Source organism: Setaria viridis, chromosome 8 (assembly GCF_005286985.2).
Source record: "Setaria viridis chromosome 8, Setaria_viridis_v4.0, whole genome shotgun sequence".
Classification (NCBI taxonomy): domain Eukaryota; kingdom Viridiplantae; phylum Streptophyta; class Magnoliopsida; order Poales; family Poaceae; genus Setaria; species Setaria viridis.
Window position 1 is genome coordinate 25,913,970 of NC_048270.2, and position 22,293 is coordinate 25,936,262.

The 22,293-nt window shown below is 44.5% G+C and overlaps 1 protein-coding gene across 3 annotated transcripts; it reads right to left on the reverse strand.

Annotated features, from left to right (window-relative positions):
* Nucleotides 1-1,458: 1,458 nt before the first annotated feature.
* LOC117866278 (uncharacterized) lies at nucleotides 1,459-21,443 on the reverse strand. 3 transcript variants are annotated; one of them, XM_034750447.2, is made up of 6 exons: nucleotides 20,827-21,443; nucleotides 20,443-20,659; nucleotides 20,025-20,136; nucleotides 19,615-19,740; nucleotides 2,080-5,247; nucleotides 1,459-1,928 (listed from the first exon to the last, which is right to left on the reverse strand). In XM_034750447.2, the coding sequence occupies exons 2-5, from the start codon at nucleotides 20,496-20,498 to the stop codon at nucleotides 2,113-2,115; spliced, it is 3,429 nt and encodes a 1,142-aa protein (XP_034606338.1). In that variant the 5' UTR covers nucleotides 20,499-20,659; nucleotides 20,827-21,443; the 3' UTR covers nucleotides 1,459-1,928; nucleotides 2,080-2,112. The 3 variants fall into 3 exon arrangements, with proteins under 3 accessions (XP_034606338.1, XP_034606337.1, XP_034606339.1); XM_034750446.2 differs by having other exon boundaries at nucleotides 20,443-20,690; XM_034750448.2 differs by lacking the exon at nucleotides 20,025-20,136 and having other exon boundaries at nucleotides 20,443-20,690; nucleotides 20,827-21,442.
* Nucleotides 21,444-22,293: the final 850 nt, after the last annotated feature.

Genomic DNA, 22,293 nt, shown 5'->3' on the forward strand with positions numbered 1-22,293 from the left:
TGTATATTGTACCTCAAACTCTCAAACCGAACAATACGTAGAACCAGGGGCGGATCTAGAATGAAGTTTGAGGGAGGGCACATCTTAAGAGCAACAAGATTAAGAAAGACTTAACATGGTGAAATTTTACTAATTACTGCAGCATCAAAAAATTGAGTGGGGGCCTGTGCCCTCAATCCCCTCAACGTAGGTCCGCCCCTGCGTAGAACGTACAATAGTCTCACATATACATGTAATTGCACACGTCAAAGCCACTCAAAGCCACTCAAGGAACAAATTTATTTTTCAATTCTGAAGCAGAAATTATTTATTCTAAAAGAGTAAACAACTAGAAGATCTGAAGGTATATCCTCATATAATTAAAATTTGAAATATCCAAACTGGAACTGCTTAAGCTGTTTTGTGTGATGGTATTGCAGCTGAAATGTTGCCGAAAAAGGTACAGTAATAGATAAGTATGAGGAAGGATGGAAGTAGAAAACTGTCAGATGCTAGATAGGTGCAAATCAGGAACAAGCTTCCGGTGCCATCATTGCTATGTTGCTGAGCTTCACGTCGCTTTCCCCCAGCCTTTTGTTTTTGATGCTTTTGCTAAATAAAGTTTAAGCGTGGCTGTTTATTTTCTTGGGGTGGGAGCTAAAGGATAAAGACGAACTGTCGTCCTGGCTGTCAAAGAAGAATCCATCCAGAGCTCGATATTGGAAACAGTTAGTTTCATGAACAAATGGCCGTACAATTGCTGTTAAAGGAATCAGAAAGAAAGTGGATGCCCATCAGCAGTAGCTTGTGAGAGATCCTTCCACTTGCTGAGCTAGTTACAGGGTTGTGATCAGTAGCTCACTTGCAACTACAGAGATTTCCTTTATAGGAAGGGGTAAGGCACATGAACTTAGGCAGTCACAGAATCAAGAGAATTTTTTTCAAATGAAATAGATATACAGTAGGCATAACACCTTGCAAGAACTCGTTTTACGTCACACAACTTTATATTACAAGTAGCTGTTCCAGCAGCATGCAGCACAGAGTAGCCATTTTCAATGTTGTGCACCCCAGGTTTGGAGAGGCACTGAAACGACAACCTGATGTGGAGGTAAAAACGTAAACCTCAAGACAATTGCTGTGAGGCTAGCTAGTGCTCCCTTCATAGAGATGTTACGACATCAAGATTTTGTTCAGCGCAGGTCGCCATTAACATTTTGCTTGGAGTCGGATGATCCATAGGGATAGTGACGGTTTTGAGCAGAACAAAAGGTTGTACTTATAAAACAAAGCAAGAAGATTTGCTAATGATTTGACGACAAACTTCCTTGGACAGCCTATAAGGCACTGTATATTGAAGTCTACTGATTGCACCTCCTCACAGAAATTTAAGGGAAAAAACACGTAACGACATAGGCCATCTAGACAGGATATGTGTGCTAGATCAGAATCACTTGCACATGGACCAAACAATACTCCTAGTGAAACATAGTATTGGAACAAATAGTTCACACTTGAAGTAGATCACATCAAATCGTTTGCAAATAGATATGCAGCATTAGCATGATGCTGCATCAATCCATCACGCACACAAACTGCCTCCAGGGCTTCGGAACTCAAACACTCCCACACCATGAGGTTTCTGTGACTATGGTAGAAACACCAAGGCACATGTGGGTTCCTCTCTCTTATTTCAAGCGCGCGCACACACAAAACACACAGACAGAACCAAACAACACTGGTGCGTCAGTCCCATGAGAGACGCACACAAATTAACATAGTTTGGAGCACACCCAAAACAACTTGGTGGATGCTATAATGCAGTAGCATCAAACACCAATTTATTCTTCAGAAAACCCAGCAAAGACATGGCAAACAAACGCAAGCACTCTGATTCAGCGCAGCAGAAATATAATTAGCAGCGAGACGACACCCTCCATCCAGCGTATCTGCAGAGGTTGCCACAGTTAGATAAACGTACGTACACCATAAGATCCATCTGTTGAAGTACGTTACTTCATGCATTGTTTATGTACTGCTTGAAATTAAAGGGAAGAGAGAAATAAAGAAGCAAGGTGGAGGAAGCTTTCATGCATGTACCTGAGCAGCTACCTAGAGCGTTGTCAGGTTGGCTCACAAGAGAACCGTCCCTCTGAGCATAGTTTTCTTATAGTACTTGGAATGACGCGGCTGGAAGAGGGAAGGGTGGTGGCCAGCATTTTTCCCGTCCCACTGCAGCTTCGCCCACCAGTCCTTCTCGCAGTCCACAGCTGGGCGGCTGTTTGGGCGGTCGGCGGTGGCCGGGAGGCGCTTGAGGCTCCAGCATCCCCTCACCCAGATGGTCTCGAGCTTGGGTGCAAACATCCTGGCGGCGCATATCTGATGCAGCTTGGGGAGCTCGTGCAGGTGTACGTGCTTCAGCTTTGGGAACTCCAATTCACCTTCTTGATAGCTGGTGATGAATACCTGACTGACATCACCACAATAGACGATGTGGATGGTCTCCAGGCTGGACAAGGTACCGTAGTACCACCATGACAATTGAAGGACAAATGTGAGCCTGGGGCATAAGTGCAGATATATAGCCCGCAGTTGTCTGAAGGGTCCTGTGAACCAACCGCTGCCTCTAATGTTCCAAATACAGTGTGCCATCAAGAGATCAGCCGCCCAAAAGGTCTCTAGTTCAGAAAAGCAGGAACCATAATCATAGTTAGCTGTGAACACAGTGTCCAATTTGGGGCATCTTTCGATGCAGCACCACTTCAGACCAGACCAATTGCCATCAGTAACTATGCTCTCAGGGATAACAGTGTTGATGGAAAAGTTGTCATGCACAAGCAACGATTTGGCCCTTTTAATGAAAGACCTTGCAGCACTGATTCCTCGTTCGGTGATCACATTAGTATTGCTTATTCCCTCACCAATCTCTACATGGAGGTCCAGTGGCTGAAACTGTTGATGAGCAGTGCTGCCGTCATGATCGATGGTTGCCTTGGCAAAGTTGACATCACTGTAGGTCTGGTAACTCTTAGAGATCAGTGACTTCTGTGGTGGTGATCCAACTAATTTGCTAGTGCTATATGGAGCCATCTTCTCCTTGCTAGTAGATGACAAGCATAGATTCATATTGAATGGAGCATTTTTCCAGAAAAATGCGTCGCCACTTGCTACCAACAACGACTGAAGGAACCTCAGGTCTGTAACAGAAACACTAGCACTAGCACTAGCACTAGCACGCCCAGATTCTTCTAGTTCTTTATTTACGAATGAATCATGCGGTGCTTTCGATTCAGCTGCTTCTGTACCTCCTCGAGTGTCAATGCACAGCACCCTTAGTTTGGGCATTCCATCATTCGGCCAAAGTATAGCACGAAGCCGCATACAGCCCAACAAAATGATCCGTTGGAGACATGGAACCTGCACCACCTCATCTTTGAGATCAAGTGTTTTGACTGACGTGTTTGAGAGGCTCAACTCCTCAAGTTCCGGGAGAGATCCACACAATCTGAAGTTCACCAGTCTAGTACAACCTGTCATGGAGATGCAGGAGATTTTAGCTTCCTTGTTATGGTCCTCTGCAGCCTTTGCATCGAAGCTAAATGTTTCAAGTGATGGAGGAAGTGATTCGGGGTCAATGTGCTCTACCCCAATACAACCATCTAGAACTAGTGTCCTCAGACTGGTAGCACCTGACAAGCATGGCAAAACTTGTATTGTGCTATTCCCTGACAGGTCAAGGAGCTCCAGCTTCAGCATATCCCTGAATTCATCTATGTTGTCTGTCTCCCAAGGGCATGTAGGCTCAATCACTCGAAGCTTGTGAATGTTTTGTAGGTGTCTCCATGTCCATCCTTGATTATTCCAAATTCTTCCTCTCTTTATACTTATCTCCCTAATGTTTGTAACCATTCTCTCTATTATGTTTGGGGATGAATTCAATTCCCAGTCTGTATAGCATATGTCCAGCACCAGCAGACTCTGGAAAAATTTAATTCTTCGTCTATCCTGCTCGTCCTCCTCTTCTTTGTTTTCCTCTAGTTTATTTGGTTGATCCTTACACTTTTCCAATCCAAGGAATCTTATATTTGGGCAATAAAGGAAAGGAGGTGAAGAAAAGTTGAAGGTGCAAAGGCAAAGTTTCAGTACATGAAGTTGCTCAGATCTTTGGAACATGTTATCAGGTAATGATGCTACCGATCCTCTTCTATTTGCCCAAAAAAATGATGTTGTGTCTGGCTTGATTTCTTCACTATTAGAGTTCGTGGCTACAATCCAACGTGTTGTATCACCAAATTTGGGAAATCTATAAGATGAGAAGTCCTCTAGTATCATTTCTTCATGCAAAGCAGTGGCCACCTCCCATGCTTTGTCTTGATGATATTCTTGCATAATCCCATCGCAAACCCAATAGTTAGAGGCATGAACAGGCCAGTTGTAGTCTAGGTTCTCGATACCCTTGGCATTTAGTAACAGCAAATACCTACAGCACAATGCAGCAACTTTTGGGGTGATATCAAATCTTTTTGTGTATTGAGCTATTTCTGTAGCTTCTTCATGTACTAGTTCTTCCCAGGATATACTTGTACCATAATCAAAATATGAATAGAGATAAATATGTGATTTGTCTACACTCTCTGTCTGTGGGGATTTCTTGTTTGAAAATTCTTGCTCTGTTGGTGATTGATAACCAGGCTTGGTTGATTCTGAACTTGGACTTATATGTTCCCGATCTGTTGTCTGCTTCATTCCTGGGATACCGCGAAGCCTTCCACGGAAAGTCCACAATACCTTCCCAATAATGTTTGACCATCGATCTGTCTGTTGAGGAATGCCAAAATCATTCAAGTTAACCATGTTATTGCTCCCATTATGAAAAACCACCAGGAAACTATTTCCATGCAGGGCTTCATGGATCTTTCTCCCGGCATCTCCTATCTCAATCCTAGAGCCTTCATCTACCCCACTGAAATCATCCTCCTCATCTTGTCTATCAAAAATATCCATGACATCTTGACCAAGGCTTAATTTGTCTGCAATTGTCCTCTGGAGTGCTCTCCGGCTTTTCCACCTAGAGCAATCAATATGGATGATTTGATCATATCTGTTTCTCAAATGCGGTGGAGGGTGTTCAGCAACAGATTTAAGAACCGCAGATGCACCGAGTCCTCTCCAACCGTCAAAGTAGATGACCTGATGTGGCTCCCTTGTATCCTCCAAATAAGGAATTATGACTCGCACAGCTTGATTGACAGTGCCCGCCGGAAAATTCTGCATTCATTGACAGTATAAAAATTTAGTACTAATTCTGAAAAACTTAGTCAACATGTGACTTGCAGCGTGCTTCCTCCATCTCAAAATGTAAGATGTGCTTTGGCCGAGTGTAGCCTCCAAGGTGCACTTTGACAACTAGTAATATTATATTAAATAAATTTACTCGTGACTGTAGGACTACCTTAGTATAAAGTACTTATCATAAGACATAAAATTTTAGTTTAATTATTAGTCAACTATTATGAAATTTGAATCTTGTACACAAAATAAATCCGTGGGAGTACAAGGATACCATTAATTTCGTGTAGTAATTTGAAGTTGCTCCATAAGAGTTACTCTTAGTAATTTTTTTGCTTCGTGTAAGTTTCTTAGATCATACAAACCTTGAAGAGAAATAAAGTTGATCTAAACCGCGAAAAGTTGGTTCGTGAAGGAGGGGCATCGAGGCAGCCAACAAGAATAGTGGGCGGTGCGGGGTGAGCTTCAAAGTCGATGGGAAACAGGACGAATGGTGCGCTAGCTAGCGTGAGTTGCTGACCAAAACATTTTGTTCTTTTTTTTTCAGTTGGCCATCCTTTAGTTATTAGCACCCCCTAATGTTTTAGACATGAAAAGAATCTAGTGGCCATTCTACCTCTCGTAATATTAGTTCAGACCACGAGAAGGTGCAGTTGTTAGTGACGGAAGAGCCATGAGAAGAGGAGAGAAAAATAGCTCATCCATATCCACGTACGCAGAATTTGCTGTTGGACACTCTGATTTCATGGTTTTACCAGTGGACACTGAAAAAAAGTTGATTTTGCTAGTAGACGATGTTGAAAAGTGGTTATTTGCTGGAAGACACCCTATCAATTATAATATACTTTTTCATGATTGGGACGGAGAAATAACTCAAATGACCCTAATACCCCTCCAGTTTACGAGGCCCACAAGCCAGCCCTATCCTATCCATTTGCTTTCATGCTGCAACTATCGTTCCCTTTGCTCACCGGCGGCCCCAACTCATCCCCGCTGGCATCTCCTCTTTCCTCACTAGCAGCAGGATGCTCCCTCCTCTCCGCTAACCATCAGCACCTCCCTTTCACGTGATGGCCACCAGGCCACCACCATCTCCTCCTCGACCACCGCCGTGCTGTGCCCTCACCTGCGACGCGTCGTCGCTGTCATTGCACAATCCAGAGGAGGTAGCAGGACACGGCAACCAGAAATGAAGCAGCCATCACAACCCTGTTGCTGTTCTGCCACGGCCAGATTTACAGGCGGCACGGGCGGCGACAGCCGGGGTCAGCAGCACTGCAGGCGGCGGCTGAGGCCGACGGAGCTGCAGGCCGCGCGCCACCTAAGCGGCTGCGGGCGGGGCCAGCACAAGGTCCAGCGTGGCTGCGCACAGGGCCGGCGGACGGTGTGGAGCAAGGCAGCCATGCGTGTAACACGAGGCAGCAGACCCAGTGCCGTGGTGCGCTCCAATGCTCCAATTGGATTGAACGACAACTACAGGATAGATATGACATGTCGGCCCTAAGGCAATATGGTCATTTCATCTCATTTCCTCTTCTACTCACCCTCATATTAATATTTTAATAGTTGCGGTGTCCTCCAGCAAATAACAATTTTTCGACAGTGTCCAGTAGCAAAATCGACTTTTTTCGGTGTCCACTTCCTAAAACCATGAAGCCAAAGTGTCCAACAGCAAATTTTACCTCAAAAAATAGTTGCTGATATTAAGGACCTCCTTTTATTTAACATCTAATGAATTTAGCACCCCCAAACATCTCTTCCATGGTGCAAAATTGAAAGACAAGGGGTTCCATTGATTCGCGGGGTATTTGGGGAGGGAGCTGCATCGATTCACAGGGTTTGCCTGGAACTAATAGGCACGATTGCAACCCTCATCATCAAACATGTCCATTTCATGTTGAGGAAAGCTGAATTTATTTGCAACTGTCCTCTGCTGTGTGTGTCCGGTTTTTTCCACTCGATCAATCAGCAAGGATAATATTATGAAATCTGCTTCGTTCTCAAAGATGACGGAGGGTGTTCAGCTATATATGAAAGGCCGAGATAACGACCACAGATTTACCAATACTACGCCATCTATCGAGGTATAGATGATCCGATTTTGTCTCACTTGTATCCTCCAAAAAAAGGTGTTATTATTATCTCTTATACACTTACTACTACAGACACATCCTTTCTTGACTGCTCATCACTGCCAGTTGCACATAAGCCGGTAGTGATACACTGTCACTACCAGCTCAATACCTCAGGGCCAAGTTCAATGTCGGAACCAGCAACAACCGGTACTGAAGACACCTGTCACTGCCGGTTGATGGCATGAGAAATGCTCTATATGAAAGTTGTAGATCTCGAGGATAACTTTGTATTGATAAGCATTTTTATTTAAAGTCATTCAAATAGGTAATATAAGGTATATTAAAGTGATGTTGGAAGAATAACATCCTTTAGCAAGTCATATACATGGTGCAGATGAGATGATAGGGGGGCTATACATGGAGTAAGAGGTCCCAGGTTTGAATACAAGATACCTCACACGCGCATACTTTGTTGGAAAAAATCATGTGTCGGGCATGCACCCCAGGCCCACGAGTAGGCCCTGTGCGGCCCACTAAGTGGCGTACTCGGACACGATCAAGACAAGGGGGCTACGCGGCAATAGGCGTATCCCACTCGGACTAGTTAGGTGTGCATATGGAAACTACTCGATCTACACCGAGTAGAGCTCTGTAATCGTACCCGACTAGGATTCAAACTTGTAACCCTGCCCTCCCGAGTATATAAGGGCGGGTAGGGATCCCCTCAAAAATAACAACTCATCCAAGTTCAATACAACCAACTCACAGGACGTAGGGTATTACGCGATCTAGCGGTCCGAACCTGTCTAAATTGTGTTCCTTGCGTCACCATCGACTCCTTGATTCTCGACGGCCCTTACCGCACAAAAGATCACCTAGGGTACCCCCCAGGCGGGTTGCCGGTCTAAAACACCAACAGCTGGCGCGCCAGGTAGGGGTGCTCGTCGAGTTTCTCTGCGTGAGCTCGATGGCGCCTGTTGTTATCAAGCCTGTTTTCACCTTCGAGGCAGGTGCAACTTTCGTGTTCGGATCTTGGCTCTGTATCGCCGACAACGCTGGATCGTTTCAGCGCCAAATCATCAACATCCAGGAGAAGAAATCTATCAACAAAAGCCTTTCTCAGCCAAAAATAGAGGATTCGGTCAGGAAGAACCAAAATTTCAAAATCAACAACACTGAGTTCGACTACGCTGCGGACTCGACCCCAGTTTGGACTAGTCGGTCCCAGTCACTTCCCAAATCGACTTTAACTCCAAAATGGTTCCTATACGGACTCCGCAATGCAGCTGAAGTCTGCCAAAGTCTCCTCACTCGAACTCAACTCGAGCACGGGAAAGACAAAGACGACGACTCCGACTCGGACTACATCCCAGAGATCCCGCTGTCCGGACCCGCCCAAGGTCTGGTAATAACTTCAACATCGCAAGGCAGATTCGTTCACTATCCAGGAATGAGACCATCCCTCCTCGCTCGCGACTACGAGTCACGCCTCGTCGCTCATATAGAAAACCTCCCGTACCAGGAAGGCGTCCCACTCACTTCAAGCCGCGAGGAAAGCTCCATAGAAATCGCAACATCAGGCTCTGGAAGCTACTACCCAGACAGAGAAGTCTTTGTCATTACTCAAAATAACAACGCGGGTACTAGCCAACAGAGAACCCCTCGACGGATAGCACAACTCGACAACGTCTCAGAGGATGAGTCATCAGCTAATGCCCCACAAGATGAAACTTCCGATCAAAGAAACCAAAGAAGGATGCGCAATGTAACTCGGGCTGAACGCTGACAAATGCTGGCTACAAAAATTCCCATCACAAACCTTGAAAGAGCATTCGATGCAGTACATGCTCAAGAGCACAACACTCCACTCGCAGCAATTGCCTCAATCAACCTTATATCAACTCTCATACCTCGAGACAGAGACAACGAAATGACAGCTCAACTTGCGCAGCGAGGCAATGGACTAATTGCACAACTCGCAGAACAAGCTTACAAGCTACTCGATAAGGAATCACCAATCCCGTCCGTTCCTCGCATTACAGCTCATCAAGAGGGCAGTAGAGGTGCTGCAGTTAACACTAACTTCCACGAAGCACAAAGAAATAACAGCGAAGTAGTCAACCAACCAAGGCAACATAACCAAGGACCGAGCAAACACAACGCTCCAGTGTGACAAAAAGATGTTGGAGAGGTTAGTTGCACTAACTCCGCAAAAAGTCCTCGCCATATCCCGAAAAATTATGAAGTATCGAATTTTAGCGATCTACGAGAAATAATCAACAGTCGACGTGAGCGAGAAGTCGACAATTACAACCACTTTCCTATCTTCACAACTCAGGTAATGAGGACAAGATTACTCGAAAAGTTCAAACCAACAGGAATCACTAAGTATGACGGCAAGCAAGACCTAATTCAATGGCTCCGATGTTACTCATTGGCAGTCCAGGCAGCCGGAGGCAATAACGACACCAAAGTTATCCATTTTCCCATATGCATGGAACCCGCGCCTCTGACATGGCTTGAGTCACTCAAGCCTAGATCAATCGACTCTTGGGAAGACTTGACAAAAGCTTTCACCAACAACTATGACGGCTCCATGACTAGACCGGGTAACAAGATCGACCTAAGTCAAGTAAAACAGAAAGAAGGCGAAATACTACGCGACTACTTGCGACGATTCTTCGAAAAGAAGGCTACTACAGTCGATATTTCAGAAACAGACGTCATCGAGTGCTTCCAAAATGACCTCTATGATCGATGAACATACCAAGACTTCGGCAGACAACGACCAACTAATGTCAAGGATCTCAAAGTCATGGTGCAACAATGGGTAGATGAAGAAGACAAAGAGCAAGAACGGTTCGGCTCTCATCGCAACCGCAGACGAGACAATAATGACAATGACCAGGATAGAAACCGACACAACAATACTCAAAACAACTTTTCGAGTAATCAACATCGCAAACGAAAACCTGACAACACCATTGCTTCCATGACTAACTTAGGGAAGAAGGAATCCCGCAAAAATGATGATGGGCCAAGTTTCACCGAACTACTCAAAAAACAGTGCCCATGGCACCCGACCAGCAAACACTCAACAATAGACTGCTACAGCATGCGCCGAGTAATGCAAGGTTTGCCCGCACCACCACCTCCCGAGGAGTACAACAAGAAAAAAGATAAAGGCAAAAACAAGGTCCACAACGACAAAGAAGGAGAAGGCGACTTCCAGATCGTCTCCAAAATAGTCAACGTCATTTTTGGCGGAATCTCAGGCATCGCATCCAAGCGGTCCAGCAAACTGGTACTTAGGGAAATCATGGCCATTGAACCAACAGATCCAACACCGCTAAAATGGTCAGAGGTACCCATAACCTTCAGCAGAAGGGACCAGTGGACAAAATTCTCAGAACCAGGCCGATTTCCTCTAGTACTCGATCCCGTTGTTGTAGGATCAAAACTGACAAAAGTACTCATCGATGGCGGAAGCGGACTCAACGTCATTTTCGCTAAAACACTAAGAAAAATGTGTCTTGACATCACGGAAATGCTCACTCCAACAGATTCACCCTTCTATGGAATCGTACCAGGAAACGCACCCATACCACTAGGACAAGTCGTCCTGCCAGTCACTTTCGGAACTAAGGAACATTACTGAACCGAGTACATCAGATTTGAAGTCACCGACTTCGAGACATCTTACCATGCCATACTCGGGAGACCAGCTCTGACTAAGTTTATGGCTATACCACACTACGTTTATCTGGTACTCAAAATGCCAGGGCCCAAGGGAGAACTAACACTACGAGGAGATTTACGGCGATCCTACGAGTGCGACACCGAAGCCGTGGAGATTGCCGCAACCTCTCAAGCACCCAGCCCTATGCAACAAGTTTTCTCAGCTTCAAAGAAACTCCACCCAACAGAACTCGAAATACCAGAAAACAAGTCAGGGTCAGCAAAGGTAAAGCCAACAAATAAGAAAGACTTCAAACTAGTTGATCTCCAGACCGACGACTCTTCTAAGACAGCTCTGATTGGAACAGAGCTAGACCCTAAATAGGAAACCGCGCTCATCAGTTTTCTTCGGGCTAACCACGATATCTTTGCCTGGAAACACCGACATCATGTGACCTTGTGAAAATCCAAATCATTTTTTGCTTTTTTTTGGCCTATAAAAATAAACAAGTGAGTTTCGGAAAACCCGTTTCACTGCTGTGTATGGATACTAGCCGGTAATGATGGTGCATCCTTTCACTGCCGGCCGGTGCGCCCAACCGGCAGCGAAACACCCTTCCTTGTCGGCTCCCCTACTCGGTAGTGATGATTATGTAGTGGTGGACTGAAACCGTTAGTAATAGTTTTGGGGCCCGTTGTAAAGGCCTCTTGTGCAGTAGTGATACTGCTCATTGGAAGTACCCATCCAAATATCTTGATTTCATTTTAAAATAAATTGCTTCAATAGCAGTCCCCAACTGATATTGCTGTTTTTTTTATGGTACCAATAATTTGGATATAGCTATTCTTAGAGCTGAGAGGGAATATTATAGTCTCAGTCTCCACACTACGTAAGAATGCACATAGCAATATTAGACCCATGAACCTTTAAATAATTAGACATTAGCATTTGAACCTGGTCAGTAAAGTCATGTGCCCACGATTTTTCATCACCACATCACTAGTGCCTTTTCAATTACATCTAAATTGACCTGGAGAGCATATCTACAAGAACTCCAATAGTACCCCCCACTCCTTGAAGAAATGATTTTATTGGGGTTTGAGCACTATAGCACATCCTCAATAGCTCCAGTCCCGGACCACCAGTAATCACTTCTACATGTGGGGCACCGGGGCAGCATCTACTGAACAAGCATGCCAAAACTAGGGCCGCCTATGCAGTTTGCCATCAGCCCCAGCATTTTGGATCGCCTTTAGAAATCAATTTTCATAATCTGTCCGTTAAAACTAGTATCTAACCCATGAACAACCTACATGTCTATTAGTTATAGGTTAGTTTTGGCACTTGTCTTTAATTCATATCTTTTGTGCTAAAGTCCAAATTATAGGATACTCTCCTCAATTGTCTTTCATGACAAATGCATGGCTTTCAAAAGTAATTCAAATACTTGTATGCACATATTTAGGGGGAGCATACCTTATGGTTTGTGATTTTTAGAATAACTTCTTTGCAAGCTTATTTTTGTTTAGTCTCATGCTATGATCTCAATTTCAATTGACCCCCTTTAAATATCATTGGCATTTATTAGCTATCTCCAAGCATAATATAGATTGAACTCCTCATCTTGACTTAATTGTCAAGTTGTGCATATAAATGTGTTGCCTTCCATCACATGTTTGAGCATATTTAGAAGGAGCTTAGTCTATGTTGTGTGAATTTCATAAATTGTGATCCCAATTGCCTTCCACATCCAAAGGGTTATAATTTATGGAACTCTCCCTTGTGGATTTATTGTCTTTCTTTTTGGTGTTTAATTTCAAAGGGGGAGAATTTGGGTAGAGATGGCAAGTGGTAATTAAGCTAATATCCGAAACATCTAAAATTCAAATCCGTGGAAACTTGTATATTGATATCCGAATTCAATGTCCGTTTCTTATATTGTAACTAAGTGGATACAATCGAATTTGTTTATCATTATCCGAATTTGAAATAAAAAATAAACATGGATATGGATGGATATGACATTATTTGTATTCGAATACATTAAACACATACCTAAACCATGCTATAATACTTTATTTTCATTTAGTTTGAAACTAACATATTTATTGATGAAAATTACATTTAAATAGTTTATTTTATTTATTATGAATATTAAATATTTTTATATGTTTCATTTATAAATTTAGATAATTATTGGTGGAACTATTATTTTATAAAAATATTTTAGCAAGTGATATTTTGTCTACAATGTTATAGTTGATCCTTACTTATATGTTTGTATGATGATTAATTGCTTTCGTGCTAATTCCTGTCGCCCAGACTAAGTGGATATCTGAATACAAATATGAATTTGAGCTATTCCTTTTGTATTCGCATTCGAATTTGAATAAATATGTGGTAAAATGTGCCATCCGAATCCGATCCGATTCCACACCTATATTTGAGAGACCAAAGCAAGCAATGTGCTAGTGGGAGGAAAAAAACATCATTGGACAAGATTTGGTCTAAGAAAGGGAGAAAGTGATAATGTACAAAGGGAGAGCCTTAAGTCCATCTTGGCCACAAAATGGGGATGATAAGAAGATAAGGTAAGAGCAAGGTATGCACTTCACAAAATTGTTGTTTTTTGTGCTTTTTTCCATTAGCATATACCTATCTTGCTCTTTCCTTGTATCCAAGCAAGTAGTTGCACTTAAATTTTGATTTTATCTCTTGCTTTGGTTGTGTTGTCATCAATCACCAAAAGGAGGAGGGTTGAAGAACCAAAGATCCCGGACTAGGGCCTTTGTAATTTTGGTGATAATGACAACATAGTCAATGAGACTAACATTATTTGTTTGTGTGCAAGTTTTTAGTCCCATGGATCACTTTTAATAAGTAACAACTTAAGGAACACATTGAAGACAAAAAAGATGACCGAAAACCAGAAGCCAAGACAAAGAGAGAAATAAACTAGATCTATCCCATGAATTTTAGCTTGATCAAGTCAAGATGATCTGGAGGTTTCAGTTCCAACTTCTAGAGCTTTTCATAAGATTTCCAACACATCAAAGATCATTAAAATCAGAGTCCGAAGTAAAAAAGTTATGTCCAAAATCTAGTGAAATATGCTAGAAGGTCGACAAGCTAAAAATGGTGTACCGGAAATCTGGTGATAAAGCTCCGATGAAGCCACCGAAACTCCAGTGTGTGAAGTGGATAATATACCTAGGGAACTTCAAATTTGGACCTCTTGACGTTTCTACTAACAGGAGCTCCGATGATATTCTCCGGTGCACTCATGGTGCATTTTCTACGTCCGGTGTTCACAGAAGGTTGCAATGGCTAGTTTTTGGACTCTACTAATATGACGTTTGGTGAGTACATCTGGTAAAGACAATGTATCTCTGGTGACAAAAAGAAATATGACCTTTGGAGTAATGGCTAGTTTTTGGGGTTGTGGCTATATATACCCCTCGATATGACAATTTGAGGTGTGTTGGAGTGAGCTGAAGCTAGAGGGAGCCTTTGAAGTGTCTCCACCACCAAAGTGAGCGTATTGAAGATTATGGCTTTTAGCACAAGATTAAGTACTTGATTAATGCTAGTTTAAGCCTTTATTGTTTCTTGCTAGGTGTTTAGCCTAGAGTGAGGAGAGCAGATAACCCTCTTATATCTCAAGGTGCTTGCACGCACCGTGTGTGAAGGCCCATCGGCGTTGTAGTCTTGCGAGACCCTCCAATTGAGTTTGTAGAGCGGCCACGGTGCTTTATGATTGGGAGAGCACTCAAGCCTTGATTGGATGAATGCTCATAGTGAAGATGACGGGGAGTAGTCTGGATAAGGCCTAGTAGGAGACCCATTTGTGAGTGGGGAGCTCTAACAGCTAATCTATGAAATTACCCCAACCGGGAGCTTAACCCTTGCGAGGGGCTCTATAACATCCCGCTTTTTAGAGCATTTAAAAATACGGACTTTTTAAATTTTTCTTTACACTAAACCTACTCTCTTTTCTCAAACATTCAAAACCTTTTCAAAAAAAAATCATGCATAAAATACAAGCATATTTGTTGTACTTGATTGCTCTAGGAATTCTTCGACCATCTTTTCCTCCCATGCCTAGGAATAATACATCCGATAAACCAAACTTTTCCAAAATATTGCCCTTTTCTAAAGTCTAAACCTAATATCCAAACCTAACTCGAATATTAAGTCCTATTCAAACCCTCTATGAAAACCCTAGCAAATTTTAGTTATGCTCAAACCTTTCTAAACTCCAAACCCTTCAAAAAAGTTCCATTTCCAAACTCAATCCTAGCCCACACCTCAAATCCCCTTCAAATTTGAATTCGTTTCAAATTTCAAACCAAAGACCCCATTGAAATAAATGAAAAACCTTAAAACCACCGGTAAGCTTGCAGGATATTCATCAACCTCTGCCCACCTCTAGCACTCGCCTGTGTAAACAAGAGGCAATCATCTGCAAACATGAGATGAGACACCCATGGTGCATGAATGCTGACCTTGATCCCTTTTGATAGATAACTTGGACCAGAAAATTTCAGCATGCTAGATAAACCTTCGGCACATAGGAGGAAAAGGTACGGGGACATAGGATCACCCAGCCGTATACCTTTCCGAGAAGTGCCCATTTACCCTCACTGAGAGCTTCACTGTTTCCACACACTTCATAATCAGGGATACCCAGCTTTCACTGAAACCCAATTTGAGCATGATGCATCTCCGGTAAGGCCATTCCACTCACTCATACACCTTGGCCATGTCCAAATTCACTGCACATGCCCCCGTGTTCCTTTCTTCCTTCTTAGATAATGTATACTCTCATAAGCAACAAGAACATTGTCAGTGATCAAACGACCGGGCACAAAGGCAGATTGTTCCTCTAAAATAACGTCATCCAGGACCAACCTCAAGCGATTGGCAATAACCTCGGAGCAGATCTTATAGAGGACATTACACAAGGCTATAGGTCTGCACTGGGTTAGTTCCTGTGGGTGCTTCACCTTTGGGATTAACACTAGAACAGTGTTATTTACAATACCCAGCATATCTCCACCATTTAGGAATGCTAGCACCGCCGTGCTCACATTAGGACCAATCAGTTTCAAGTAACACTGAAAAAACCCCGCTGTAAAGCCGTCTGGCCCCGGTGCCTTGTTTGGGCGCATCTTGAACAAGGCCGAGCGTCCAGCAGTTCATTCATGGCCTCTGTAACCTTTCGGGGTACAAATTGCACGACCTCGTCTAGTGTTGTATGTTCGTGCGCCATGAAAAGCTGCTGATAGAAGCTCAGTGCCATCTAGCTCCTCTTGCACCGTGCATATCGAGCCGTCCGGCCATTTCAACACCATAATATTATTTGCTCTCGATCTTTGCCTGGCCTTGGCTTGGAAGAAACCTGTGTTACGGTCTCCCTCACGTAACCAGTCCACTCGAGAGCGCTGTTTCTCCATCACTTCTTCACGGGCAAGGATTTCCGCTAGCCGCCGAGCGACTTCATGTTCCTCTCTCGTCAGGCCAGCATGCAAGTTATTTCTCCGGATTTCTTCAAGCTGTTGTCGTAGATGGATGAACCGAACTGCTCTCTTTCCCATGATTTCAATGAGTCCTGCATTTCCCCTAGAGATGAATGAATATTATCTAGGAAGTTGAACCCCGCGTCCACGCCGTGACGACCGTCTCCTCATAGCTCTCATGCCTTTGCCACATGTTCCCATATTGGAACGGCTTGCCCCGGCCACGTTCCCCGATCTCACCTGATCGATTGAGCTAGATAAGAAGCGCACAATGATCAGACACCGTTGTTGGGACATGTAGAACGAAAGAGTCTCCAAAGAGATCAAGCATGCCGTTGTCCGCCAGAGCTCGGTCCAGCCGGACCTTGACATTGTTGTTGCCCTCTCTCTTGTTATCCCACGTGTATGACAGATCTAAGAAGCCAAGATCAGTGAAGCCAAAGTAGCCCACCGGCTCCCGAAAACCTTCCATCTTCCATTCCTCATGATCATTTCCTCCCATTTGTTCATGATCATGCAAAACCTCGTTGAAATCCCCCGCACAAAGCCATGGGAGGTTAGATTCATTCCGAAGGAATCTCAACATTCACCACGATTCCTTACTACATGTTCTTGACGGATCCCCATAGAAACCTGTGAACCACCATTGACGTCCAGTCCCCCCTTCCTCCATCACCCACACATCTATGTGCTATGTGGAGTAGGTCTTCAGTTCCATAGCAACATCATTGGTCCACATCAGTGCGAGTCCACCGCTGAGACCAACACAATTTACATCAAAAGCGTTTGCAAAGCCCAGACATCAGCGTAATTCTGTCTTAGCTTTTCTGGCGCCCATTTTCATCTCTGACAAGAAGAGCACCTTGGGACAATTCAGCTCCGCAAAATTGGGGAATTCACGAATTGCCTCGGACCTCCCATAGCCCCGGCAGTTCAAGCACATGAGATTCATTGTGCCTGGCAGGATTGCTTCCTGCAGCCACCGCCGATCTTGCACTTGGGTTGATTGATACCTTCTGTTTCTTCTGCACCTCACTTGCATCCTCAGCTCGGCCCGAGGCACTACCAAGCTGAGCAATCCTGTCACTCACCAGCCCGGAGGGAACAACATTAGCCTCAATCGCAGTAGGTTTAGGTCTAGTGTAGCACCCTTGCCATTCAATTTCCTCTTCCTAGGGCTTGTGTGTTCCGGCTTCTCTTTCTCCTGGAAGAGCTTCCTGGTTGGGGCGTTCTTCTGGAGCTCCTTTCCCTTCTGGGATTAATTGGTGAGTTCACCTCTTCCCCATTCTCTTGATCTTTATTTTTACTGGTGTTCTAATGCGACGACGATGATCGCCCACTCCCCATTGAGCTCCCAAAGGACTCAGCTGCTGCCGCACCAAAGCTCTGCGGCTTCTTCCTCTCATATGGTGCTCGCAGTTTAACGTCGTAGGGAAGCTTGCCTCCTAGGAGCCAGGGTCAGGCACTCCAGATCCATATGGCCCATAATGCTGCAAGAGTGGCAGTAGAAAGGCAGCTTCTCAAATTGAATGTCATAACAGTCAGGGGCAATGCCCGATCAGTTTTTAGCATGACACCCCGTCGCAGGGGCTTCTTCACCTCCACTGACACACAAGCTCGCAGGTATGGGCCGCTGACCTTTCCGTTAGGCCCCTCATCCACTTTTACCACTTCTTCGATCAAGCCTGCAGCCATAGTCCCTCACTCCACCTCCATCCACCCAAAGGGCAGGTTCAAGATATGAACCCCCATCTCCATGCGTGTGAAACAAACGTCAGATGGGTTTAGGGTTGCATCGTACTCCCGGAGGATAACAGCATGCTTCCCCACCATCCATGGTGATCCAACAAGGGCACGGGTCTTGTCATCACGACACCCAAACTCGGCGATGAACAGGTTCTCCGCCCTTTCCCCCACTGATCATAGCTTCAGACCATAGGGATTGCCCCAAGACGGCCTCATCGCACTCATGATAGTGGTAATGTGGAGAGTCGCCGGTGATAGCACCTTGCCGATCAGTGCCCACTCCCTCGTACCCCCATCCTGCTCTTCCTCATCATCGCTGAAAGTGGTGAACTCCCCCTCATCAGTGGTGAGATTCAGTTTCTCCAGGACGGACGCGACACGCGCCTCTTCCTCCGTCAAATTCGGCGATCCCAAATGCGATGCATTACCCCAGATGAGGCCATAGCCACAACGAGGTAGGCACCTGAGGAAACAAGAGTGTGACCGCCGAGACTATCGTCGGGGCACAAAGAATCCCATGCTAGGGTTGCTAAGAGGCGCTCTTAACCCAAGCAGAAACAAGGGTTTATGTGGACACCGGCGCGGAACAAGCTAACTGGAAGTATTTGCGGTGGACGCCAGCAACGGAGCGTTACCGACGTGGTGAGCGTGGACGCCGTCGACTTGGAGTCCACGGCGGAGCGGGATCACGATCGCCTGTGGTGTCCGCGCCAGGGAGAGTATAGAGCGGAAAACTTGGAGAGTCGGTTCCATCTAGGCACTTTTTTAGTCTATTAAAGCCCTGTTTGGATACAAACTCTTAAAGTTTAGTAGTGTACTAAAGTTTAGGACCCTCAAATTGCTAGTCCTAAAGTTTAGTACAGGGCTGTTTGGATGGACTACTAATCTTTAGGACCTTAGAGGGAAAATATCATTTTTACCCCCCAATTACTCCTCTAAACTGCCCCTGCATTGTTCACGTCATTAATGCATGCGAGGGCAATAGGGGTAAAGGGGGACTTGGGACCACTTTTAGGAGAAATAGGATCCATTAGTACCCCTTGGTCCTTCTAATGAAAATAGCCCTCCTAAAGTTTAGGAGTGCACTTTTAGGACCCATGTTTGGATGCACAAGTTCTAAAAGTATCCTAAAAGTGGACTCCTAATCTTTAGGAGGGTGTATCCAAACAAACAGGGCCTAAGTAAGAGAGCAGTACGAAGAAAAGAAACGAAAAGGTGTATTGGAATATTATTACAAAGTTGAAGACGTTTAGATATATTGCAAGTGTATGTAGCCAATCAGTAAAAGAAACGCATCTCTAGAATTTTTGGTGTTACAGATAGTTACCTCCCATATCAGGGGTCTCTCTATGGGGTCACGCCGAGAGGGGATGTTGAAAGGGTTCTGTTGTGTGTTTGTCATCTGACCCTCCATAGACACCAATTTCAGTGAGATCTTCCGCAAATAATCAGACTACAAAAGAAAAAGGGTTAAAGTTGTGGTTTTGCACCGGTACGAAGTTAAAAGCGAAAGGCGCGTGGACCAATAATATTTTGCTAGCATATATGTCCTAATATGATTGGACCAGACAGTATCCATGCCTTGATTTATCATTTGTGTTATCATGATAAGACACCGCTACACGGCCCGAAAAATTGTTTAAAGATTACTCTTTTCTATCATTGAACCACCCCGTGACGAAAATTCCTGCTGGTTCCACATACGGGAGGTAGCAGAGTTACTTAGGTTAACGGTACCAGGTTGGTGGCTTCAGTATAGGTGTCCTCTTCAAATCGCACAGCAACTTTTTGAAGCTCACTCATCCCTTCTGGAGACGATACAGGCAGATGCTTGTTGAGAGTCTCCATTCTAAAAATAATGGAAAAATGTGTTATATTGGGAGATATACTGAGATGTGCAACGAGAGTCTGATCCGGAGGTGAAGTAATCTAGGAGCACTATCCTCTGGTGTGTCGACAGCCAAAATTACAGAGAGATTGGCGAATCGGTCCATGGGCATGGACGGATCAACAAACCCTATCCTATCCTTATATCCTTGTACGCAGGGGGTGCAGAAAGGGGAAATTATTGAATTCAATGAATCGAGTTGCTCGACACTCGGGAAAAAAGAAGCGAATCGCCGAAATCGCCAAAGAGGAGAGAGAGTTGACTTACATCTTATTGACGATCCTGCTGCGCGCCTCGGGATGGAGCTGGGTGCGCCAGTCCATGGTTTGATGCCCTAGGTCTGCTACTCCGCTGCCCCTGGTTGTCCCTTATTCTTGTGGTTTGATTTGATTTGATTTGATTTGATTGTTGGGCTTGGACCGATCTGTTGCTGGGTGAGGAAGGAGCACCTAATACTCCAGTCGCGCTGAGCTGAGCTGAGCAGCTACATATCACAGGTAATGTGATATGTAGGACTATAAGAGATTACGTGATAATCAACATTTTTCCCCAACTTTAGGTCTATAGGAGATTACATGATAATGGAAAAACAAAGGAAAAACAATCACAGGTAACAATGAAACGAGGAAGAAGAACGTTACAACGTCGTACCTCCTCCAGTCCCTTGGCAGCTACATATCCTATGCTAGTATTGCAGTGGAAATATTGATGGAGAAAAAGGCGAGAGGTAGTATGCGGAACGATGGATGGGAGTAGATAACTGTCAGATGCTAGCAGCTCGTTACAAATGGTAACGAGCTTCCGGTGTGGCCATTGCCATATTTCTGAGCTCCACGTTGCTTTTCCTCTCCTTTGTTTTATATATGCTTTACTACATAAAGCGAAACATGGTTCTTTATAGTCGCTTGGGGTGGGAGGTAAATGATAAAGATGGGACTGCGGCCATCCTGCCTGCCAAAGCAGTAGCCGAGTGCCTTGTTCATGGCTCAAAGAAGAATCCATCCGGCGCTCAATTTTTTTTTTGAAACATTTTCGTGAACAAAAGGCCGTACAATACCGCAACTGCTGTTAAAGCAATCATAAAGCAAGCTAAGTGCCCATATGCAGTTGCTGTTGAGTGCTGAGAAATCTTACTCACTTACTGCACTACTTACAGGGTTGTGATTAGGGGCGGATGTCGAGCCAGCTCGGCTTGGCTCGTTAACGTAACAAGCTAGAAGTTGGGCTCAGCTTGGCTTGCGAGCCAACCCGAACTGGCTCGTTTAGCTCGCGAGCCAAGCATCAACAAACAACAAGGAACAAAGTAGTTAGCAAGAGAGTCATCTTATTTCATCTAATCCTTTTCAATTTAGAACTCGGTGGTTGCTATTCCTCCATGAGTGGCGATTGACAAGCACCAAATGACGGTAAACAGTGGCGTCGGTGTCTGTGGCGGCCAATGATAATGGCTACGGTGTACGGGAGTGACTCTGCCTTCCTGCTTTGGCTTCACCAGTCATACCTATAGGACCGTGGGAGATATACAGACACTTGTCCACGAGGGTTGGACACGTTGGGTTGGGACTTGGGCCACTAGGCTGAAGCAGTGATAAGCCATAGGTAGGGTGAGAACTTGTTGGACCGGGCTCGTTTAGCTCACGAGCTAGCTTGATATCCTTTAGTCCTTTTCGCTAGCTTAGTTATCTTGAGATGATTCTTGTGTGTGTCATATTATTTATCTATCATTATCTTACCCATGTCATGAATATGGTCTCTATCCATCTTATGATATACTCGTACGCATAATAAACTCTTTTGACCTACCCGCCTTCCTTTGGAAATACGATACCCTTGGGAATACTCTTGGGTGAAATGCTGCAACGGTATATTCGTGCACTTGCAGATTTATTTGTGATCGTTAAATATACCAACAAGCAATTCTGGCGCCGTTGCTGGGGAAGGCACTGGTTAAAAGTTTTTACTTTATATATGTTTGTACTCATAGTTGGTACATCATTACTCAAGCAGGCTAACCTTGATATGTCTTCTCTATCTTTGATGTAAAATAGGTAGTGTATGACTAGTTTCGACTTGCCGACTAATTTCACTAAGAATCCATAGTCATTTGTGAGAAGGGTA

Excerpts from the sequence above, each read along its gene's own strand:
- LOC117866278 (XM_034750447.2), bottom strand. The coding sequence starts at position 20,498 with ATGGACTGGCGCACCCAGCTCCATCCCGAGGCGCGCAGCAGGATCGTC. Across the intron at positions 20,137-20,442 it reads AGCAGGATCGTCAATAAGAT|AATGGAGACTCTCAACAAGC; the intron begins GTAAGTCAACTC and ends CATTATTTTTAG. Across the intron at positions 19,741-20,024 it reads ATACTGAAGCCACCAACCTG|TCTGATTATTTGCGGAAGAT; the intron begins GTACCGTTAACC and ends TTTCTTTTGTAG.